The 20380-nt window shown below is 41.6% G+C and overlaps 1 protein-coding gene across 1 annotated transcript in view; it reads right to left on the bottom strand.

Moving 5' to 3' along the window:
- Positions 1–16058: 16058 nt before the first annotated feature.
- Positions 16059–20380, bottom strand: part of ERCC4 (ERCC excision repair 4, endonuclease catalytic subunit) — a 31054-nt gene continuing 26732 nt past the window's right edge. Inside the window, exon 11 of the mRNA XM_077828374.1 lies at positions 16059–18970. Within this exon, the coding sequence (XP_077684500.1) occupies positions 18237–18970 (734 nt within the window). The 3' untranslated portion in view covers positions 16059–18236. The remainder of the gene's footprint in view (positions 18971–20380) is intronic.

The following is a 20380-nucleotide window of genomic DNA, read 5'->3' as shown; positions in this document are numbered from 1 at the left end:
CAAATTAAACAAACAGTTTCTATATATAAAATGGGGATGGGCTTAGCTTACTTTATCAGGGGTCGCTTTCATAGAGACAAATGCGGAAAACGCACTGGCTCAAGTTACCAAGCACAGCAGGTCATGTACTTATGTGTATACTGTTGTGAATTATTTAGCAAGGTAAAACAAAGTAAAGGTTGGTAAATAAAGGGAAGTCAAAGATCCTGCTGGATATGAGTCAGAACTCATGCATCTGTGACAACTCTGCATCTACTACTGTAGATTTCCAAACCCAAACCACTTGAATGATCGGTCAGAGCAGTGGGAAACTGAAAAAAAGAAATTCCCACCACTTTAAAGTCTATTGAACTTTGTGTGTCAGAATCTCAAATCCCTTTACAAACTTTAAACTATATAAATATTTCTTTAAGGTAAAGTATTATTGTTACATACAGAAAGAAAACCCGGCTCTGACTGGCCATCTTAAAGAAGAATTTCTGGACAATTGCACCATGAAACCAAGGATATACCTGAGGTGCATCAATGATATTTTCATCCTTTGGATGGATGACAAACTCCCTCACAGATTTCCACCACAACTTCAGCAACCACCATCCATCCATTAAACTTTCTCTGGGCCATAGGCGCCGACTTTTATTTTTCCTGGGGGTGGGGGGGGTACTACACCCCCTCTCCGTCCTAAGGCCCTGCCCCCACCCTGCCCTTTTCCCCAAAGCCCTGCCTTTGCTCCACCTCTTCCCATTCACTCTGCCCCCTTCCTCGAAGCCCCTCCCCTGCTCCCCCCAAGGCCTCCGACCCACCACTTGCTGCTCTCCGCCCTTCCTCCGAGCACCTCCACCAGCCACCAACCAGCTGATCGACACCCCACCAAAACCAGCTGTGACTGGTGAGTGCTGAACACCCCCTATATTATTGTCTGTGGGTGCCTGAGTCCCACAGCACCTCTGGAGTTGGCACCAGGGCTTTGGAGCGGAGCCCGGAGCTGGAGTGTGGAGCAGCTCCGGAGCAGTGGAACTGCAGGTTTTTGCCTGGAGCTGGAGCAAAGCCAGAGCACAGCTCCAAAGCCCTGGTTGGCACCTATGCTCTGGGACACTCCCACACTAGCATCGACTTCCTGAACACCACAATCAGCTTCAACAATGGAATCCTACAGACAACTATATACAAGAAACCCTTGGATCACGAGACCCAGCGTCATAGATCCAATAACCACCAGAAACACACAAAGAAATCTGTTATCTACAGCCAGGCACTCAGATACCACAAAATATGCTCTGAGGAAAGAGTCTGGAATATACACCTTAACACACTCAAAACTGCCTTCACCAAACAAGTATATTCCACCAGAAAAGTAGTTTGCATCATGAAATGGGCCACCTGAATACCTCGATAGAACCTGTTTCAATACAGAAATAAATCCTGCTCTGACTGCACACCCCTATTTGTCATCTGCCACCTCACACTGGAACTCATATGGGGTATCATCGAACAACTACAACCCACACTTTATGGGGACCCCATCTTGAAACAAATCTTTCTCAACCCCCCCTCTTCTGGCCTTCAAACAATCCCTGCCCACAACTTCTCCAAGCTCTTCATCAGAAGCAAGCGCCTCACAGACCAGAACACACCAACTCAAAGCAGCACTACACCCTGCCAGAACAACAGATGTAAAACCTGCAGACATCTCTCCACTGCTACAATGATCAACATCACAGGCACCAACCTTTTTCTTTACCCAGAGGTGCTCAAACCCCACTCCACACTTTCTCCCAAGTCCCCACCCCTGCCCTGCCTCTTCCCGTCCTGTTCTGACCCCTCCCCACAGCGTGCCCCATCCCTGCTCCTCCTCCTCCCCCCAGCACCTCCTGCATGCCATGGAACAGCTCATCACGGTGGGCGGGAGGCGCTGGAAGGGAGGGGGAAGAGTTGATTGGCGGGGCTGCTGATGGGCGGGAGGCACTGTGGGGGGAGCTGGCTGCTGGTGGGTGCTAAGCACCCACTAAATTTTTTCTTGGGTGCTCAAGCCCTATGATCAACATCCACCAGAACTCAGCTATCAAGAGCCATGAGTCCTACACTTGCCTATTACAACATGTGATGTACCTCATTCAGGGCACTAAATGCCCCAATAACTACTATGTGAGTGAAACCAGATAATCACTACACTCTCAAATGAACTCGCACAGGAAAATAATAAAAGACAAAAACACCACACTACCTGTGGGTGAACACTTTGCACAAAGTGATCTCTCTATATCTTATCTCTCAGTCCCCATCCACACAGGGAACCTGCACAACACTTTCAAAAGATGAGCCTCGGAGCTTAAATTTATAATTTTGCTAGACACTAAAAATCATGGTGTTAATTACAACAAACTGTAACCCACTAACCCCCCCTTTTTTGTCCTATTACTACAGGGATGTTAATGGGACATTTCACCTTAGAATATGTGCTAACTACTTATGCTAAACTATCTGTTCCTTCTTGTATTTAGCTATGACAGTGACTGTCTTTCCCAGATCTGAGGAAAAGCTCTGTAGCTTGAAAGCTTCTCAACCCAACTGAAATTGGTTCAATAAAAAATAATACCTCATCCACCTTGTCTGGCTGAAAACTGTCATGTTACCAGTTTCTACTATTTACCACTTCATATTTAAATACTGAAGTCTGCAACAATATGAACCAGTCAAATCATATAGAAACCCCGACTCTTTGACTAGCCACGTACATCCTGATTAGCTGCTGTTGATTTCAGTGAAAAGAGAAGGTTAGTCACCTTGTGCAGTAACTAAGGTTCTTCAAGATGTGTGTCCCTGTGGGTGCTCCACTTTAGATGTTTGTGCCCGGTTTGGTCGCACATGTGCAATCCCCATCTCACGCCACTTCAGGCGGTTAACTGGCACTGATGCGACCCGCACCAGTTCCTTCTCTACCCATCTTTGGATTCTAGTCGGAGCATTAGCAGCGCTCGCTACTTAGTTCTCTTAGGCTATTTACTATGGTTATTTAGTTACTTCATTACTTTTTCTTTGTCCCCATTTCCCCCTTTCTTTTACCCCGCCCCAAAAACCCTTTCTTTATTCCTATTATTCTCCTCATTAGAAGCTAGGTTTCATCTGCCCCTTTCGAATAGTCAGCCTCTCTGAGGGCAAAAGCCTTTCTCTAATGGGAATACCCAGTTCTCCAGGCTTTAAACGCTGCCTCACTTGCAGGCTTTCTATACCAGTCTCAGATGAATATGATCAATGTGTGCACTGTTTAGGCGAAACACACATAACACAAAAGTGTCCTCATTGCCACAAGCTAACTGCCCAGACAAGAAAAGCTAGAGACTTAAAACTAAAGCTCCTCCTCATAGAGAAGTCTCTCAGACCAGCGTCTAAACCCAAAGCCCGGACCCCACCTGGACAAGCCTCCCCAACCACGGCTTCTGACAAAGATCCCTGCTCTACCAGGCAGGCTTCGGTTCAACTCGCTAAGAAAGTATCCAAAAAGCAGGTAACTACTTTCCCAACACAGGAATCAGCTAAATAGCACCGTTCCGAGTACGGGCAAATAGCATTGACACCGACCGCACCTGCAGTGCCTGGATCTGATGTGCTGGAACCATCCAACACAGCTGATGCCAGCTCAGACACAGACTCTAAGGGGAAATCAAAACCCCATGCCTCAGCACTGATGCAGTCAAAGCTGCGATCAATGCAGAGTGGCTCGGCACTGCCTCATACTTCAAAACCCAATGCACGCTTGGTGACCACTCTGGTACAGCCCACGGTACTGACATATTCACTGCTGCTCACAGCATCAACAATCATGGAGCCCCCGACGCAGATCATGCAGATACTGCAGCAGTTTCTACAGCAAAAAGATCTTTTTGTTAGATCTACACCTGACTCTCCCATTCTCAGCACCGATGCAACCCCGGCATGGTCGGCACTGAGTCTTCTTGCTACTCCATCATGCTATGTTCCACCTCTTTCGAGTGATGAAGAGGAAGGACAGATAGATTCTCCTCCACAAACATCTCCCCACCAAGAGCCGCCCACATCGGTGCCACCTCAGGGCCCTTATTGCACTGCTCCCACTCATCCACAGCGGCATGGCCAACCCTGAGGCCCACCTATGCCCCTTCTACCCCAATGGGCATACTGGAACCAGTGGGCCACATACCCTACTCAACAAGGACTGTCCACCACACCTGGATTAAGTGTGCACCTACACCTTCAGAACCTGGCCCTTTGGAACAGGTAGGACAAGGGGAGGAAGAAGAGTTCGAACCCTCGGATCAGGAAGGGGCATCTCCTATCTATCAGTCATCATCCCCTCCAGATGATACTGTCATGCTTCTTCCCCCTAATGTGGGGGATGATTTCAAGCAATTCCAGGACCTATTTAAAAGGATGGCTAGCTCTCTGGACTTCTCTCTGGAAGAGGTTCAAGTGTCACAGCACAAACTTGTGGACATTTTGAACAGCTACTCTTCCTCCAAAATCGCTTTACCTATGAACAAGGCGATAATGGACCCCATTGAGACTGTTTGGCAGACTCCTGCAAGAGGTCTGACAAAAAATATTATGTGCCAGCAAAGGGCACAGAATTCCTATTCTCCCATCATGCACCCAGTTCACTGGTGGTCAATGCAGCCCATGAGCATGGCAGACAATAGCAGCCCAAGAATACACCTTATGATAAGGACTGGCAAAGGCTTTACTTTTTTGGCCGCAAGGCTTATTCTTCTACTATACCAAGAGGGAACCCACCTCGTACACTTAGGAGCAGTAGAACCCGTTCCAACAAATCACAGAGGGAGGGGATTTTATTCCCACTACTTTCTCACAAAGAAAAAGTCAGACGGGTGGAGACGTTTACTCAGTCTAAGAGGACTCAACAAGTTTGTGAAGATATAGCGATTCAAGATGGTCACACTAGGCATAATCGCAGCACTAGAAAGAGGGGATTGGTTCTCTGCCCTCGACCTCTAGGATAGGTATTTTCATATAAAAATCCATCCCTCCCCTCGGAGGTTTCTCCGATTTACTATTGGACAGGAACATTACCAATAAAAGGCTTTTCCTTTTGGATTATTCACTGCCCCTCAAGTTTTTTTCAAAGGTACTAGAAGTGGTTGCGACCTACCTCCGCAGAAACAGAATTATGATATTCCCGTTCTTAGACGACTGCCTGCTGAAAGCACCAACACAGCAGGCAGCGTTACAAGCCACCAAACTGACAGTAACTCTCTTTGTCACATTAGGTCTCCAAACAAATGCACAAAAATCTACTCTCACCCTAGTGCTAGAGTTCACTGGGGCCCATCTCAATTCTCCAGAGGTCATAGCCTCTCTGCCAAGGCAATGCTTCCTCTCTCTGACCAATCTCATATCCACAGCTCGAAACAGCCCACAGGTATCTGCCAGGACTTGCCTGAAACTTCTCAGCCACATGGCTGCCATGACCTTTGTCATCAAACATACGAAATTACATGTGTTGTTGGCAAGCGTGGCTCCATCTAAACTATGTCCCACACAGACCCAGCATAGACAAATTAAAAAACTCCCTACTCTCGTGGACACAACCAGACAATGTCTGCACGGGGGTGCCCTTCATTCACAGGACACCAACACTAACCATCACCATGGACGCTTCACTCTTGGACTGGGAGGCAAACCTGCATCCCCTTTGGAATTCCTTCTTCACATAAATCTTTTAGAGTTGCGAGCTGTTCGCAACACCTGCTCCCACTTCTTGCCAATCATCAAACACAAGACCATTCAGATCCTTATGGACAACATAGCTTTTATGTTTTATATAAACAGACAAGGGGGAGCACAGTCAAACTCCCTGTACATGGAAGCCATGAGACTCTGGCAATGGTGCATCAGACAAACCTGGTAGCCTTACCTTCTCAGGATGGTGGTGCATCCACCACACTCTCGCCTGCTCCTGCCGCATTTACTGTCAAAGGATGCAGGTCGCGTCCTACACCCCAATCCACAGACTCCACCTCAGGGCATGATTCCTCCATGGCTCAAGGGGCCTGAGATGACCTGCTCAGAAGATGTTCAAAACATATTACTTAACAGTCGGAGTGCAATGACCCACCACACATACTTACACACATGGTGGCGATTTGATGCCTGGTGCCAACAAAAACAGCTGGCATCCATTTCAGCCTCCTTATCCTTAATATTGAACTACCTCTTAAAACTTAAAAGGTGAGGCCTCTCCATGAGTTCAATAAGAGTACACTGCTCCACTATCACAGCTTTTCACCACAAAGTAGATCAACTTTCTGTCTTTGTGCACCCATTCACCAAGCGTTTCCTCAAAGCCCTCACTAACGTCTACCCTGACCTACGTGATTCTACCAAACCATGGAACCTCAATCTAGTCCTTTGGGGCCTCACCGGTTCCCCATTTGAACCCATGGCCACATGCTCACTACATCTTTCCATGGCGTTTCTCGTGGCCATTACATCTGATGACATGTTGGAGAGTTGAGTGCTCTCAAGGAAGATCCCCCCGCCCGCCCCATATACTATCTTCTTTAAAGATAAAGTATCCCTGAGACTGCACCCCAAGTTTTTACCTAAAGTCATCTCAGTCTTCCATCTTAACCAACCCATTTACCTACCGATGTTCTATCCAAAACACCATGAGGACAGAAGACAATCCACACTCCATACTCTCGACATACGGAGGGCATTAGCTTTTTATATAGACAGAAAGAGACCATTTCATAAATCACCCAGAATGTTCATCTCCATCAGCGAACGCTCTTATGACTTCAACTCTGAAGTCCCCTCCTTCTACCGGAGGGCACTGCTCTGAAGTCACCTAAAGTGGAGCACCCACAGGGACAGCACTTTAAGAAGAAGCACTACTCACCTTGTGCAGTAACTGAGGTTCTTCGAGATGCGTGTCCCTGTGGGTGCTCCACTACTCTCCCTCCTCCCCTCTACAACAGAGTTTATTGTTCAGACTCTGCAGTAGAGAAGGAACAGAGGCGGGGGTTGCTTGCACAGCACCAGTTAACTGCCTGAAGCGGCACCAGACGGGGACTGCACATGTGGAACCCAACCACTGACTGCCACCAAAAATCTCAGATTACGAGCGCCGGGGTGCATGAGCACCTAAAGTGGAACACCCACAGGGACAGCACTTAAAGAAGAACTATACTCACCTTGAATCAAATAGCATATGCTTTTGTGATTTTATCTGATTAAAATATGACCATGCAAACCACTGTTGCTACAACTGTTATATAATTGCAACAAATCTTATACAAAATGTTATGCATGGCCAGAAAGGATAAATGACCCAGAGCCAACCTTTAGAGACATATTAGAAAAGTATGTGAATGGTAATTAGGGCCATTCCATGCTAGATAGGCTAGAACTTTGAAATGCAAACCTGTATTATTAGAGAATTGGTGGTGATACTATTTGTATGTGTGTATTTATATCTTGTAGGATGTTAGCCATGTAAACAGACAGTTTTTGTCTGGCACTATAGCTATTGATTCAGAGATCTAAAGGACATATTAACATTTAGATGAACTGTAAACATAGTAACATCACTGTATTCATCGCTCTTTGAAATGTATAGCAGATCATCTGCGAATGGTGGAAAAACAGGCAACTTCCTTATGTTAATCTGTATAGCTAATTACTGGGGATGCTTAGGAAATAGATCTACTTCAAAATCCCGAGTGCCTATTGTTCGCCAAAGGACTCCAAGCTGTCAAAGAAGGCCTGAAACTTATAAAAAAGGGCTGATCCTTTTGATGCTTCATGCAGGGGAAGTTTAAGACCAAAATTGAGATCTCCAATCCTAATCTGGAATCACCCTGAATATGAATATTGGACTATAGCCTATGGACTATTTCTGAAAGAACTCTTTGGAACTACAAAGCTCACCATCTCTGCTATGAATTTGATCTCAAGAATGGTACTCATGTTTGTATGTATACTGATCTTTTAGCCAATACTCTCTCTTTCTTTTTAAATAAATTTTATTTTAGTTAATAAGAATTGGCTGTAAGCGTGTATTTGGGTAAGATCTGAAATATTAATTAACCTGGGAGGTAATGTGTCCAATCCTTTGAGATTGGTAGAACTTTTTTATATGAGGAATAAGATTTTCAGTAATCTTCATCATATTTGACTTGGGTGTCTGGGTGGAGGCCTAAGGGTAGGTTACTTTAAGGGAACTGTGTAGTTGGCTTCTGGGTAACTAGTGAGGTATTACAGGAGCTGTTTTGTGCTGGCTTGGTAAATCTAAGTATCGGAATATCCACCAGCTTTGGGGATTGTTTGCCCCATTCTTTGCAGTTCACCCTAATTGAGTAATCTCAGTTGGCTCCCCTGGGTCTCCAATCACAGCTTTACATGGAGCTAAACTTGAAGACTACTTGAAAACTCCAGCTAGTACAGAACATGGTTACTTGCTTATTTATCAGTGTTTGCCACCTGGAACATAATACATTATTTCCAATTTGATTCTAAAACTCAGGCTACTAATTTTGTTATATAAAACCCTACAGGGCTTGGTCTTATGCATGGGTTCCCCATTGGCTCAGATGCCCTACTGGCCTCTGTAGGCATTTCCCCAAACCTATTCACACATTGTGCCAAAATGAGCTATTGTGTAATAAATTGTTCATAATGTGATCCTCTCTCTTCTATCTTGCATGCTTTGATGAGCAGTGAAATAGTTAATGATATTGACACTTAAAATATTATAAAGAAACTGAGTTAGTATTCATTTCAGTAAATGAATGGAGTAGGTCAGACCTCTCATAGGTATTGTTTCAAGTTCTGCAAATGCAAGCAGCTCTCATTACGTCACTTACCCTAAAAAAAGATGAACAAAGTGTATCTTGGCAACAAAAACAGCTAGAGACTAATTTAAAACACAAAAAGCAAACTTAGATTTTGGAGAACAAGGTGGCAGTATAACTAAAGTAATGCTGTTATGCTGTACCACCACATACCAGCCTAGTCAGTGTGGTGAAATATTTTTTTATGTAAATTTATAAAGGAATAATTCTTACTGCTGACTTTGAAAACTGGTTTCACGCTATCATATTACTGCAGTGCATTAAATGTGAAATAGATCCCCAGAACTTTGTTATATGTAGAAGAATGCTTTGAAGGTTTGATTATTTCTAGGGCTCTGAATACGTTATACAGTTGATTGTAATTCCATTATATCTAAGGTCAGTTTGGTTTCAGTCTATTTTCAAAATGAAAAAATCAGAAGTACAGCTTGCAAGAACTGCCAACCTGCTGTTCTGTGTTCTCTACGTGTCATTTTCCCAACTGTGATTAGCCTCAGGACTATGAACTAAGTGAAAATGAAGCATAATACATTTTTGATCCATGCCTCAAAATGTTAAATACTGGAGACAGCCCTACTGAGGCTAATCCTGTGAGGAGCTGAACCCCGTCTGTCAATGCTTTGTAGGAAGCAGTTTGTACTTCGCAAGATCAGCCAGTTTGACTGTTGCATTTCTAAAAACTGTTCTATGATGGCTAATTGGCTGCTTTATGTATGGATTTATCATACTGCTTACAGTGGAATAACGTGCACATAGAAGAGGGAGAATTTGGGACAGCACACCATCTCCATGATTCCTTACAAAAGATCCTTTCAAGGCCTTCCAATGGAACCTCTATAGTTAAGTACTGAGCTCAGTGGCTGCCATTCCACTTTAAACATTTCACTCCTTCATTACACGGTGAAACAGTTTTCTAGAGATCACAGCAATGCAGAAGCAGCATTAGTGAGGGGAGACAATGGGACAAGGAAACAGGCCTTGGGTCAGGACTGAACAGAAAAATTGGGATTCTGGCACACAAAAGTAAAAATGTAAGAAAGAATAACAAAGTTTAGGAAGACCATAAGCAGAGGTCATCAGATATAAGTAGTATTAGAGAAACAGTAAAATATTACTTAATTCAGTGCTAAAAGATGTTCCAGGGTGTGACACACAGCAGGCTGCCAGTGCAGCTGCTGCATCCTGTTACTATAGACCCTTGTAATATTCTATTAATCTAAATGGACATTCTGTAGAAAAGAGCTGACAGAACATACATGTCCCCTGTGGGAGAAGCAAAAGGACTGAATGGGAAAAGTAGAGCTGAACAAACAAATTAGAATAATTTATTTAAAAAAATTTGCTTTTTGGGGCCAAAGGTTGATGCACAAAAGTGCTTGCACAAACATTACAGTATTTTCAAATTTAGTCATCATTTGCCTATTTCTTCAATATGCAAATACAGTATGCAGATAATTAGTACAGCTTGTAGCATGCATTTGAAATTTGAATCCATGTATGTTACAAAAGACACATATGATACGATTTCTGTTCCTTGACAGGAAGATGCATCAGTATGTCACTAAGAAAGCATGAATCAGAATCATACAATTAAAGATACAAAATGAAATTCACTTTTTATTCTTGCTAGTCAAGTTCTACAGGACTGAAATATGTGCTTAAGTGCTTTTCTGAATTGGGGCTTATGGAAGCAGAAAAGTAATTAAAATGTAGTTATTGATGGAAAATTTTAGACCTTGAGGAACTGTACCTTTTTAAAACTAGTTTTACAGAACATTTACACGAGATGCTTTTGGTGTTACGGTAGGATTTTCAAAATCTCTTACAGCACTGGCCTGAACTCTGCTCCCATCGAGTGCTTTTGAAAATCTTACTCTAAAGACTGAGGCGTAAAATTTGATTTCATGTAGAGATCTCATCTAAAAAGACTAACTTTTGATTTCCAAACCTTGCTTCACTGGTTTTGGAACTAATCCTTGCTAAACATAACCATTCATGCACTATGAAGATACCGTGGCTTATTACTATACTTTTTCAGAGACCTATTTGTTTATAGTGAGTGACAACAAAAAACATCTTTTAAAAAAAAAATTTTCAAGCAAGGACCAGTTGCAGATCTCTTCCCTCTCCCTACCGCCCCTGCTTCCCACCTCCAGACACCACACTTCCACCTAATTCCCTGTTTCAAATTCTCATTCCTCACTTGTGTATATTTAGTTCTGGGAGAAGAGGTTGCATTGTTGGGTAACAGTCCCACTTGCAATGTAAAGAGCAGCAGGAATGAGTTAGGGAGGGGTCTATTTCTCCTTGACTAGAAGGATAGTAGGTGGTATGCTTCAAAGGCTGAGCAAAATGATGACATTCAGTGAGAGGACCCTAAAAGGGAAACTTAAACTTGCAAATCCAGATGGGAAACTCTTACAGATGGGACCATTGCCAAATGAATATAGGTCAAATTTGCAACCTAAATACCAGTGTCCTTTTAAACACAATTTTAGATAATAAAAAAGCTGCTAAATTAGTCGTGCTGGGTGTTGAAGGGGTACCTTTTGCCATGTTTGACTCACAGTAAAATTAACATTAAAATATACTGCCTATTTTGATACATTGCAGCACCATTTTCTGTTTAGACAATAACAAATCACCATAGCAGCGCAGTAGCCCTGGTTACTGTAAGATCAGTACAACGAAAGAAGAAAGCTCTTGGTTGAGGATTGGCTGGCTAAACTGCTGAACATTTGCTCTCGGTTTCCAAGACAACATTGCTGAGCACATTTTTTACCTTATAAATTTATTGCAGAGAAGCTTGTAAAATGCAGATCAAAACTGAAATGAAGATGGCTAGTCTGCTCATTAGAGCCAACTTATATCAAGGACTCAGAGCTGCACTCCTAATATTTTGTAACCAAAACAAAATTCAGTGCTGAAGCTTTAAAATGCATGTGAATATTTCCTCATTCAAACTTACCATATCACAGCTGTCAATTTATACAGCTCTCTCTCTATTTGCCATTCTACTTTAAATGTAATTAACTTAGAAGAACATATCTTTTGCAGACACCACTATTAGATGGTATTAATATAGCAAATAAAAAAGAAAGGAGATAATAATGCTAAGCAGCTTCATTTCAGAAGAGTTCCTCTCTATTTATTTAGCACCAGCTTCGCTGAGCTTCTTTCATACATATCAATCAAGTTAGCTGCAGTAAATTAGTGAAAACACATTAAACTTCCATTACCTTATGCAAACACTAGCCCACAAGCAAAGACAGTGTGTTTTTAATCATCCCTTACCACAGTCCTTTCCTTTTTCCTTGTAAGAGCCCCGTACACTAGGAAATGAACAAATTAAGAGGTCCACTTCTGTTCCCACTGAAGCCAGTAAGAGGATAACTAGGTCTAAACTCACAGCAGACTTATCAGTCAATTAGATTGCTCCTGGAGCCACAGGTAGTCTCAGTAGGTTTCTGGGTGAAATTTCATGGAGTGGCTGAGCTCCCTAACTCATTCCCTCCCTCTTTGGTCTTGGGGTATGTCTACACTACAGTTAAATGCCCACAGCTGGGCCATGACTCACAGCAATGACTCACAGACATTGGGCTGCAAGAATGTAAAACTACAGTGTATACATTCAGGCCCAGAGCCTGGGCTCCAGCTCGAGCCCGAATGTCAACACTGCAATTTTACAGCCCCACAGCCCAATCATCTGATATGACCCACCCACGGGTGGGTAATTGCAGTGTAGACATACCCTTATTTCATAGAATATCAGGGTTAGATGGGACCTCAGGAGATCATCTAGTCCAACCCCCTGCTCAAAGCAGGACCAATCCCCAACTAAATCATCCCATCCCATTGTCAAGCATGACCTTAAAAACCTCAAAGGAAAATTTAGAGGCCAGAAACGATAACTTGGGATCTTCTTCCAATATTTGGGGATTTTACCAGTCTGTTTTCTTTCACTTTGTAAAGCATGTGACACTTTATAATTTATAAATTTTCAAATTTGATCTTGACAAAATATTATTACTGCTTACAGGAGTTACCTAATTATTCTATGCTACTAGCCTTACAAGACTTACCTTTAACACTACGTCAAGCTGCCATATTTATTAGTTATAACAGATGAGAAGCTGAGAGATGATTCAGGTTTAACTTTTTCCTCCTCTCATAGGTGAAGAGAGAGGCTCCCTGTCATTGAAATTTGAAACCAAAAAGGAAACAGAAGTAAAATATTAGAAATTAGAAAGGCTATTGCCAAGGACAGAGAATGTCCTCTGTGTTTTATTCCTGTCTTTTTCATTAACTAACTGTGTGGGAGGGTAATGGGTGCGTTATCTAAGATGTGTAGCGTCAGTAATAGATGTTTGTAAAATAATTGAGATACAAGGATAAAAAGTGTTGTACAATTGCTAATTATGAAAATATGTTCCATACCTAGACAAATTAGATTTTCATTGTGAAACAGACAGCTCACAGCTATTTAACATCTGGACTTTATATCAAAGAGAAAGTGATTTAATTCAATTTGAGATCATGTTGGCAGTCATCCAAATTATGACCACAGTGACTGAAGAGTATAAATGGGGCTGCATAATTACCTTTTATTTTACACTACAGAATTCTAGAAGACATCATGGCCTCAGGACCTTGCAAAATTTTCTAAAGTTGAATATTGTAGAAACCATATTAATCAATTAAGATTAATTTAGGCTCAGTCTATGGGAGAATATCATGCATCCAGCTTTTTATAACAGCACTTAACAGAATCATTATGAAAGGGTCAGAATTTTCTTTATAAACTTTGCTATTAAGGATTTTACACTTAACTGAAAAAAAAAATGAACTCTGAAGACTGTCACTGGAACATATGAATGGTCATACTGGGTCAGACCAATGGTCCATCTAGCCCAGTATCCTGTCTTCCGACAGTGGCCCATGCCAGGAGCTTCAGAGGGAATGGACAGAACAGGCAATATCAAGTCATCCATCCCCTGTCATCCACTCCCAGCTTCTGGCAAACAGAGGCTAGGGACACTCAGAATAGTGTTGCATCTGTGCCCACCCTGGCATGCATAGCCATAATAGCCATTGATGGACCTAACTTCCAGGAACTTATCAATTTTTTTTTTTTTTTAACCCTGTCATAGTTTTGGCCTTCACAACATCCCCTGGCAAAGAATATTGGCATACAGGCAAATTCTCTAAAAGTCCTCTATTACTTTTGCTTACACTATGTTTTTGTTTAACATGTGGAGAATGTATTCTTTCAATAGCCCTATTTTTTTTTTAACAGATATTTGCTTTATGGCCCACCCTACAGTCAAAGAATTGGAATCCTGCATGACTGAAGTAGTTTGGCGAGACAAACTCCTCTAAAAAGATCTACCTTGTTTTTGTTTATACTATTATTCTGTTTAAGACAAGATCTTGAATCAGACAAAGGGGAACCCCTTAATATCTGAACTTCCTATTCTTTTGCTCTTTGACAATGTCACTCTTACTAGAAGTTGACTGCATATTGGTAACTAAAGGCAAAATATTAAGCAAATAATATTAAGCTTCCGACCAAGGTCTGGTTTGCACTTAAAAGTTTTGCCAATATAGCTATGTCAGCTAGAAATTGGGGAGTGGGCAGGCAAAAAGGACACCTCTAGAGCAGTGGTTCTCAAAGCTGGTCTGCCGCTTGCTCAGGAAAAGCCCATGGCAGGCCGGGCCAGTTTGTTTACCTGCCATGTCCGCAGGTTCCACCGATCGCGGCTCCCACTGGCCGCGGTTCGCTGCTCCAGGCCAATGGGGGCTGCAGGAAATGGTGGGGGCCCAAGGACGTGCTGGCTGCCCTTCCTGCAGTCCTCATTGGCCTGGAGTGGCGAACCGCGGCCAGTGGGAGCTACTATCGGCCGAACCTGCAGACGCAGCAGGTAAACAAACTGGTCCAGCACGCCAGGGGCTTTCCCTGAACAAGAGGCGGACCAGCTTTGAGAACCACTGCTCTAGAGCCCTGCACGGACACAAAATTTGTATCCGCATCCTATCCGCAAGAATGATCCGCAGATGCAGATATCCATGGATATCCACAGATTTGCAGGGCTCTAGATACAAAATTTGTATCTGCATCTGATCTACAAAAATGGCCAGTGGATATCTATGGCTATAAAGTGGATATCCATGGATTTGCAGAGCTCTGGACACCACTAACCAGCACAAGACCTTGTGTAGACACATCTATACCAGGAAAAAAGGTTATTTTGCCAGTATAGCTTATTTCATTTGGGGGAAATAAAGTAAGTTATACTGCAACCCCCTCAACCTCAAGGCGGGGGCTTTGTCTGGACAGGAGAAAGGGTAGTGGGCTCCTTTAAGAACTCCCCCCTCCTTTATGGACTAGGAGGTGATGGCTCGGAAGTGGGTAGGAAGTATCACCTGGGGGCAGGGGAGTGCTAAGCCATTGGCCTCTGCATAGCTGGGGGAGGTTATATAAGCCTTGTCTCTCAGCCTGAGCCCCTCTAACACCTATACTGACTACGTACTTATTCCTTAGGGTTTCTGGTTCCCTGATAAACTGGATAGGGAAGTGGACTATGGAGAAGAAATCCCTCAAAGAAGCTGGTGAACAGGGTTAAGGCTTCTAATCTGGCAGAGTGAGGAGAGAACCCCCTTTTACCAACATATGAGGGGAGTGTGGTGGTGTCCCACCAATGGGCTGGGAACCAGCTGTGGAGGCCGGGGTGGGGGGCTGATAGCAGGAAATGATTAAGGAATCATGAAAAGCACTGTATGAGTGATTGCCAGTAGTTGCCAGATGAGTTAAATTAATAAAGCTGCAGTGTAATTAAACCACATCCCTTGCATCTTGTCTTTTTTCCTGTACGTCCAGGACAATGGTAAAAGAACTCATTGGTATAAGCTGTGTCTTCACTAGAAAGATCTGTTAGGATAGCTTACCAGTAAACCAGTTCTAGAGACAAATCCTAAATCAGACTGTGGAAATAAGATTAAAACAGCCAGTTATTAGCTCATCTCCAACTGTCATATTCTTTTAGAAACGTGTAATACATTGTCACCACTCCTAGATGTACATGATCTTCAAAAATGTGGAGAATTAGAAGTCAGAGATCCCCAAACTAAAGGCAAGTTTGACCATTGTAAACGCACAACATAAATAGAAAAAAAGAAAAGGCACTGGTAAGAACAACTGCACCAAATTAATTCCTTTAAATGAACACATTTAATTAATTTGTGGGGAAATTACAGAATAAAATCTTCAAGGCAGGAAACATGTCTTAAAGATATGTCTAGACCTTAACACAACTGGGTCCTAAATGGGGTCTTCGGGCATAATTATGTTACAAATAATAAAGCTGTATCAATACTAAATGCTATTTTTCCTTAAAAAACACAGAAGTCCAGTACAAAGTAATGCTAAATTTACTCTATAGAAACAAAAAGCAACTTAAATATTTAGCAAATATTATACCTGCTTTACTGATACCACCTTTATTGTATCACTGTCAAAGTCACATTTTCATGCCCTTCACTTTCACCATGTGCAATTCTGAGAAACGTATGAGGGAGTTGATCCAGCTGACAGGCAGTACAACTAAAATGACAGTTCCTGTACTCCTTAGTGATCCAAACACACAACATACAGATGTGCATCCTGGTTTTGTTCCACTGTTTACTTTTCTGAAGGAGTCTGCAGGATAAACATTCATGACAGCCATAATCGTTATAAGATTAATAGACATGATTTTTCTTCTCTTCTTACAATCACTTGTGTGATTTATAATTCTTAACAGCACCTACTTATGATTCCTGGCTTAAGAGCTTTACATTTAGCCATGAAGCAATATCTTTTTATACAAAGGGGAAAAGAGTTAGACTGTTAGGGTTCTAAAAAACTGAGAAAAGCAAGGAAACAGAGGATCACATTCCACACTTTCAAAAATCCTGGTGATCCCTGTAATAACTAGTCAAATGGGGTGACAAAAGCACAGCATTACAGCTGTAACTGCAAAGCTTTCGTTTTTGGTCTATTTCACCTAGAACCAAAACATATTTAATGCTGAATTTTGTTTTTGCAGAATAAAATTTTCCATTTGAAGGCCTGCAATAACTAGTACACTTAGTGAGTCCCTGAATGAAGCACTTAATGACAAATTCACAGGTAATTTAAATACGTATGTATGTACAGTAAACACTAAAAGACTGTGCACAGTAAAAATCATGAAGCCAAAAATGTCAAACTCACATACAGCAAATGTATACATTTTTCTGTACTGCAGTACATACAGGTTTCAAATCAGTGAATTGCTAAAATATGTATTACTCTTAACTGGTACATACTCAAGATTTTGTAAATGTCAAGTATTAGTGCTTAGTGACTGGAAGCTGCATTTATCCCCAGGGGCAAAAGCAGGCTCTGATACGCAACTATCATTTCAAAGTTCAGCACAGAAAGTACCTCTTTTATAACAAGTGACACAGAAATTACTGCAGAGAAATTAGATTTCTACTCCTATTATGTGTTACCTAAAAATGCTAAAAGTCAGCTCTCAGGTGAAAAGTAGCAGCAGCACTGAATCTATGAATCTTGAATCTATCCATTCAAGGCACTCAAGTGCAAAGTATTAAGACATTTAATAGATGGCAGGTTTTAAAAACTGTTCACTTTTCAAGAAAACTTCACTTCTGAACAATAATTTTATATGCTACAAAAAAAATCCATTCATACAACAGAAAGACCAACAAACCCAAGAGGGTGCCACTTTTATGCAGTCATATTTCTGACCAAAACAGAAACTTCTGATAGGAAGGAGGACTGTCAAGTTAATGAGTCATCCACAATATTTTTCTTTAAACAGAGGCACAGAATTATGAGCATTTTAACAGCTGCCCCACTGTCAATGGGAGAGCTGTAATTTAGGGAATTCATATCATGTTGACAGAAAGGATAGTTTATGCATATCAAGGGAAAAAGCAACATACTATGCAAAATGGCACCCGTATTCCACCAATCTGAAATTTAACACATCTTCACTTATATAAGACAGTGTACATGTCTATAGCCAGTTTCTCTTATTTTAAGAGATTCTTCTTCATCCTTTAGCACATGATTTTGGTAGGTCCTAGGACACCATTTAAAGCTGAACTACCCCAGAGTTGGCAAACACACTAGGAAGAACAAAATGATGCACTAATTAATGCTGTTTAAAGACAACTTGTCTTTTGTACATAAAACTTGTTTTCAGCAATAAATACCTCGGGAATGTTGAAATATGGTGGAATGGCATTAACAGGACACAACTGTCTATACCAAGAGAAAAATTAATATCTAATAAACTTTACCAAAGTGCTATTTAAGGGACATCAGTATGGCCTAATTAATCATCTTCTGGTTTTCCCTTGAGAAATGGCCTCTGCATAGGATATGTGAATGAAGTCATAAAGCTGCTTAGCATTGACAGCGTTGCCCAGAATTTCTGAGAGTTTGTCCTGTGAGAGAGTTACCAGCTCTGAAATGCTCTTAATGTGGTTCATTAAGATATGGCAATTTTTGGCATTTACACCTGGTATTTTTAATAAGAAATCCTGTGGTCCAGGGTTATACTTGTCTGACTCAGGAACAATTTCAGAATCTGCTGTAATGGCCATTGCTATTGCTGCATCAGGCTGTGGCCTGTTCTGTTTCAACTCCTCAAACAACTCAGCAGTGACATGGGGAGACGGACACCACAGGATACGTAACCTTGGGAAATGAAGAGTAAGAAGGGTGAGTTTAGAAGTAATATCGTTGCTGGAAATCTCTTGATGTAGAGAGCCTCGTGAAGTGAGAGAGAAAGATTTGCTAGGGTCGAATTCAATCAGAAGAATTGGTCGCTTATAATAACGAGACATAGAAATGCATTGGGAATAGAGCCTCCCATTATTTAAGGAACCGATCAAATCACTGATACTCTTCCGCTCGATGCAGATATCAGGGGTGAGAATGTAATCTCCAACTTCCAAAGTAACAGGTTCAATGTCAATGCCACGACGATGAATCAGAGATGGAAGCTCACTGCGAAATTCTCGCATATCCACTATTATAGTTTGTTGAACGCTCTTCTGTTCCTGTCCACCTAATGAATAAACAATTTATAGTGAATCTCTTTCATAGGGTGACCTCTGATTCAGGTATTTTACATCTATATCTATAGATATATATTTACTGCTGTATTTTGCATAAGACCACACATTTAAAATTCTGCAAATACTTTTATAAAATCTCAATGTTCAGTGTACGTAATTTAATTAACAAATTAGAAAAATCCTACAACCCAATAGGTAGTATAGTTTGAATATTAGGGCACTAACATCACATCAGAGTGTTGGGGTTTTTTTTAAACCTCAAACTGAAAAAACACCTTAAGGATATTTTCATTGCTTTCATAATGGATGGATACCACCCCTTCACCCCAGAGATCCCAAGTTTAGTATGGGATTTACTATACCATTGAATCAGCCTATCACTAACTAAAAAACAAACTAGCATGCACCTACAAGACAAAGTTTTAAAATACAGCTGTATTGAGCATAGAACATAATTTACTCAGAAGGCCTTACAAGATCTGTGAGCCTTGTGAGAGGAATTTAAACTACAGTTAATTGCTATTGAGTAATTATGATTCAACTGGCTGATAATGAGAATTTTAATCAATCTATAGACAAAAATCTATTTAAACACATTGGGCAAATGTAGGCAAAAAAAGTTGTAATCAAAGAAAATTATGCTTACCTTAAACTCTAAAAAGCAAGGAACATTGACAATTTAGTATGAAGCTGCTCATATTTACTCCCAACCGTCCGCTACCCAAATGGGATAGTTTACCTTATTATTGATGTATCTGGGCCTCTACATATTTGCAGGAGGACAGATCCCACCCTTGAATATAAACAAGTTTGGCTTAAGAGCTGGTATAGATGGGGCTGGGAAAGTTATAAGTGATGGAAAGCTAAGTGAAAGCAGCAAGTTTTAAGGAGGGATTTAAAAGATACAACCAATGTTGTTTGTCACACAAACTAAAGTTTCAGGTGTGGGTGGAGGGTGGTCAATATTAAACTGAAAGTGGGAGGAGACAAATGGAGAACAGATTAGGTAGAACACATGGCAAGAGAGGAATGCTGAAGGAAATGAGAGCCAAGATGTAGGCAGGGGCCAAGGTGTAAAGATGATGGCAGGGGCAAAGATGAGAACAAGGAATTTGAATTTCTAAGGAAAGGAGAGAAAAAAAACAATGAAGAGATTGAAATAAGGACAAACAGTTCAGAGTGGCAGCAAAAAAAAATTGATTTTTTTTCTGCAATGTTTTGGATAGAAAGCTAAGAGACACATATTGAGGATGTATTATGTGTCTCTTCTCTGCTTTGTATCCAAAACACTGCAGCAAAAGTCTCCTTCCTTTTGCAACCACTCTGACAATATTTCCCCTTTATTTGAATCCCTTCACTGGCTTCTTCTCTCCTTTGAAGAAACTATTTGTGGAACACCC

Source organism: Eretmochelys imbricata, chromosome 10, assembly GCF_965152235.1.
Source record: "Eretmochelys imbricata isolate rEreImb1 chromosome 10, rEreImb1.hap1, whole genome shotgun sequence".
In the NCBI taxonomy this organism is placed as follows: domain Eukaryota; kingdom Metazoa; phylum Chordata; order Testudines; family Cheloniidae; genus Eretmochelys; species Eretmochelys imbricata.
Note: the sequence above shows the minus strand (reverse complement) of the source record. Positions and strands in the feature narration are given on the sequence as shown.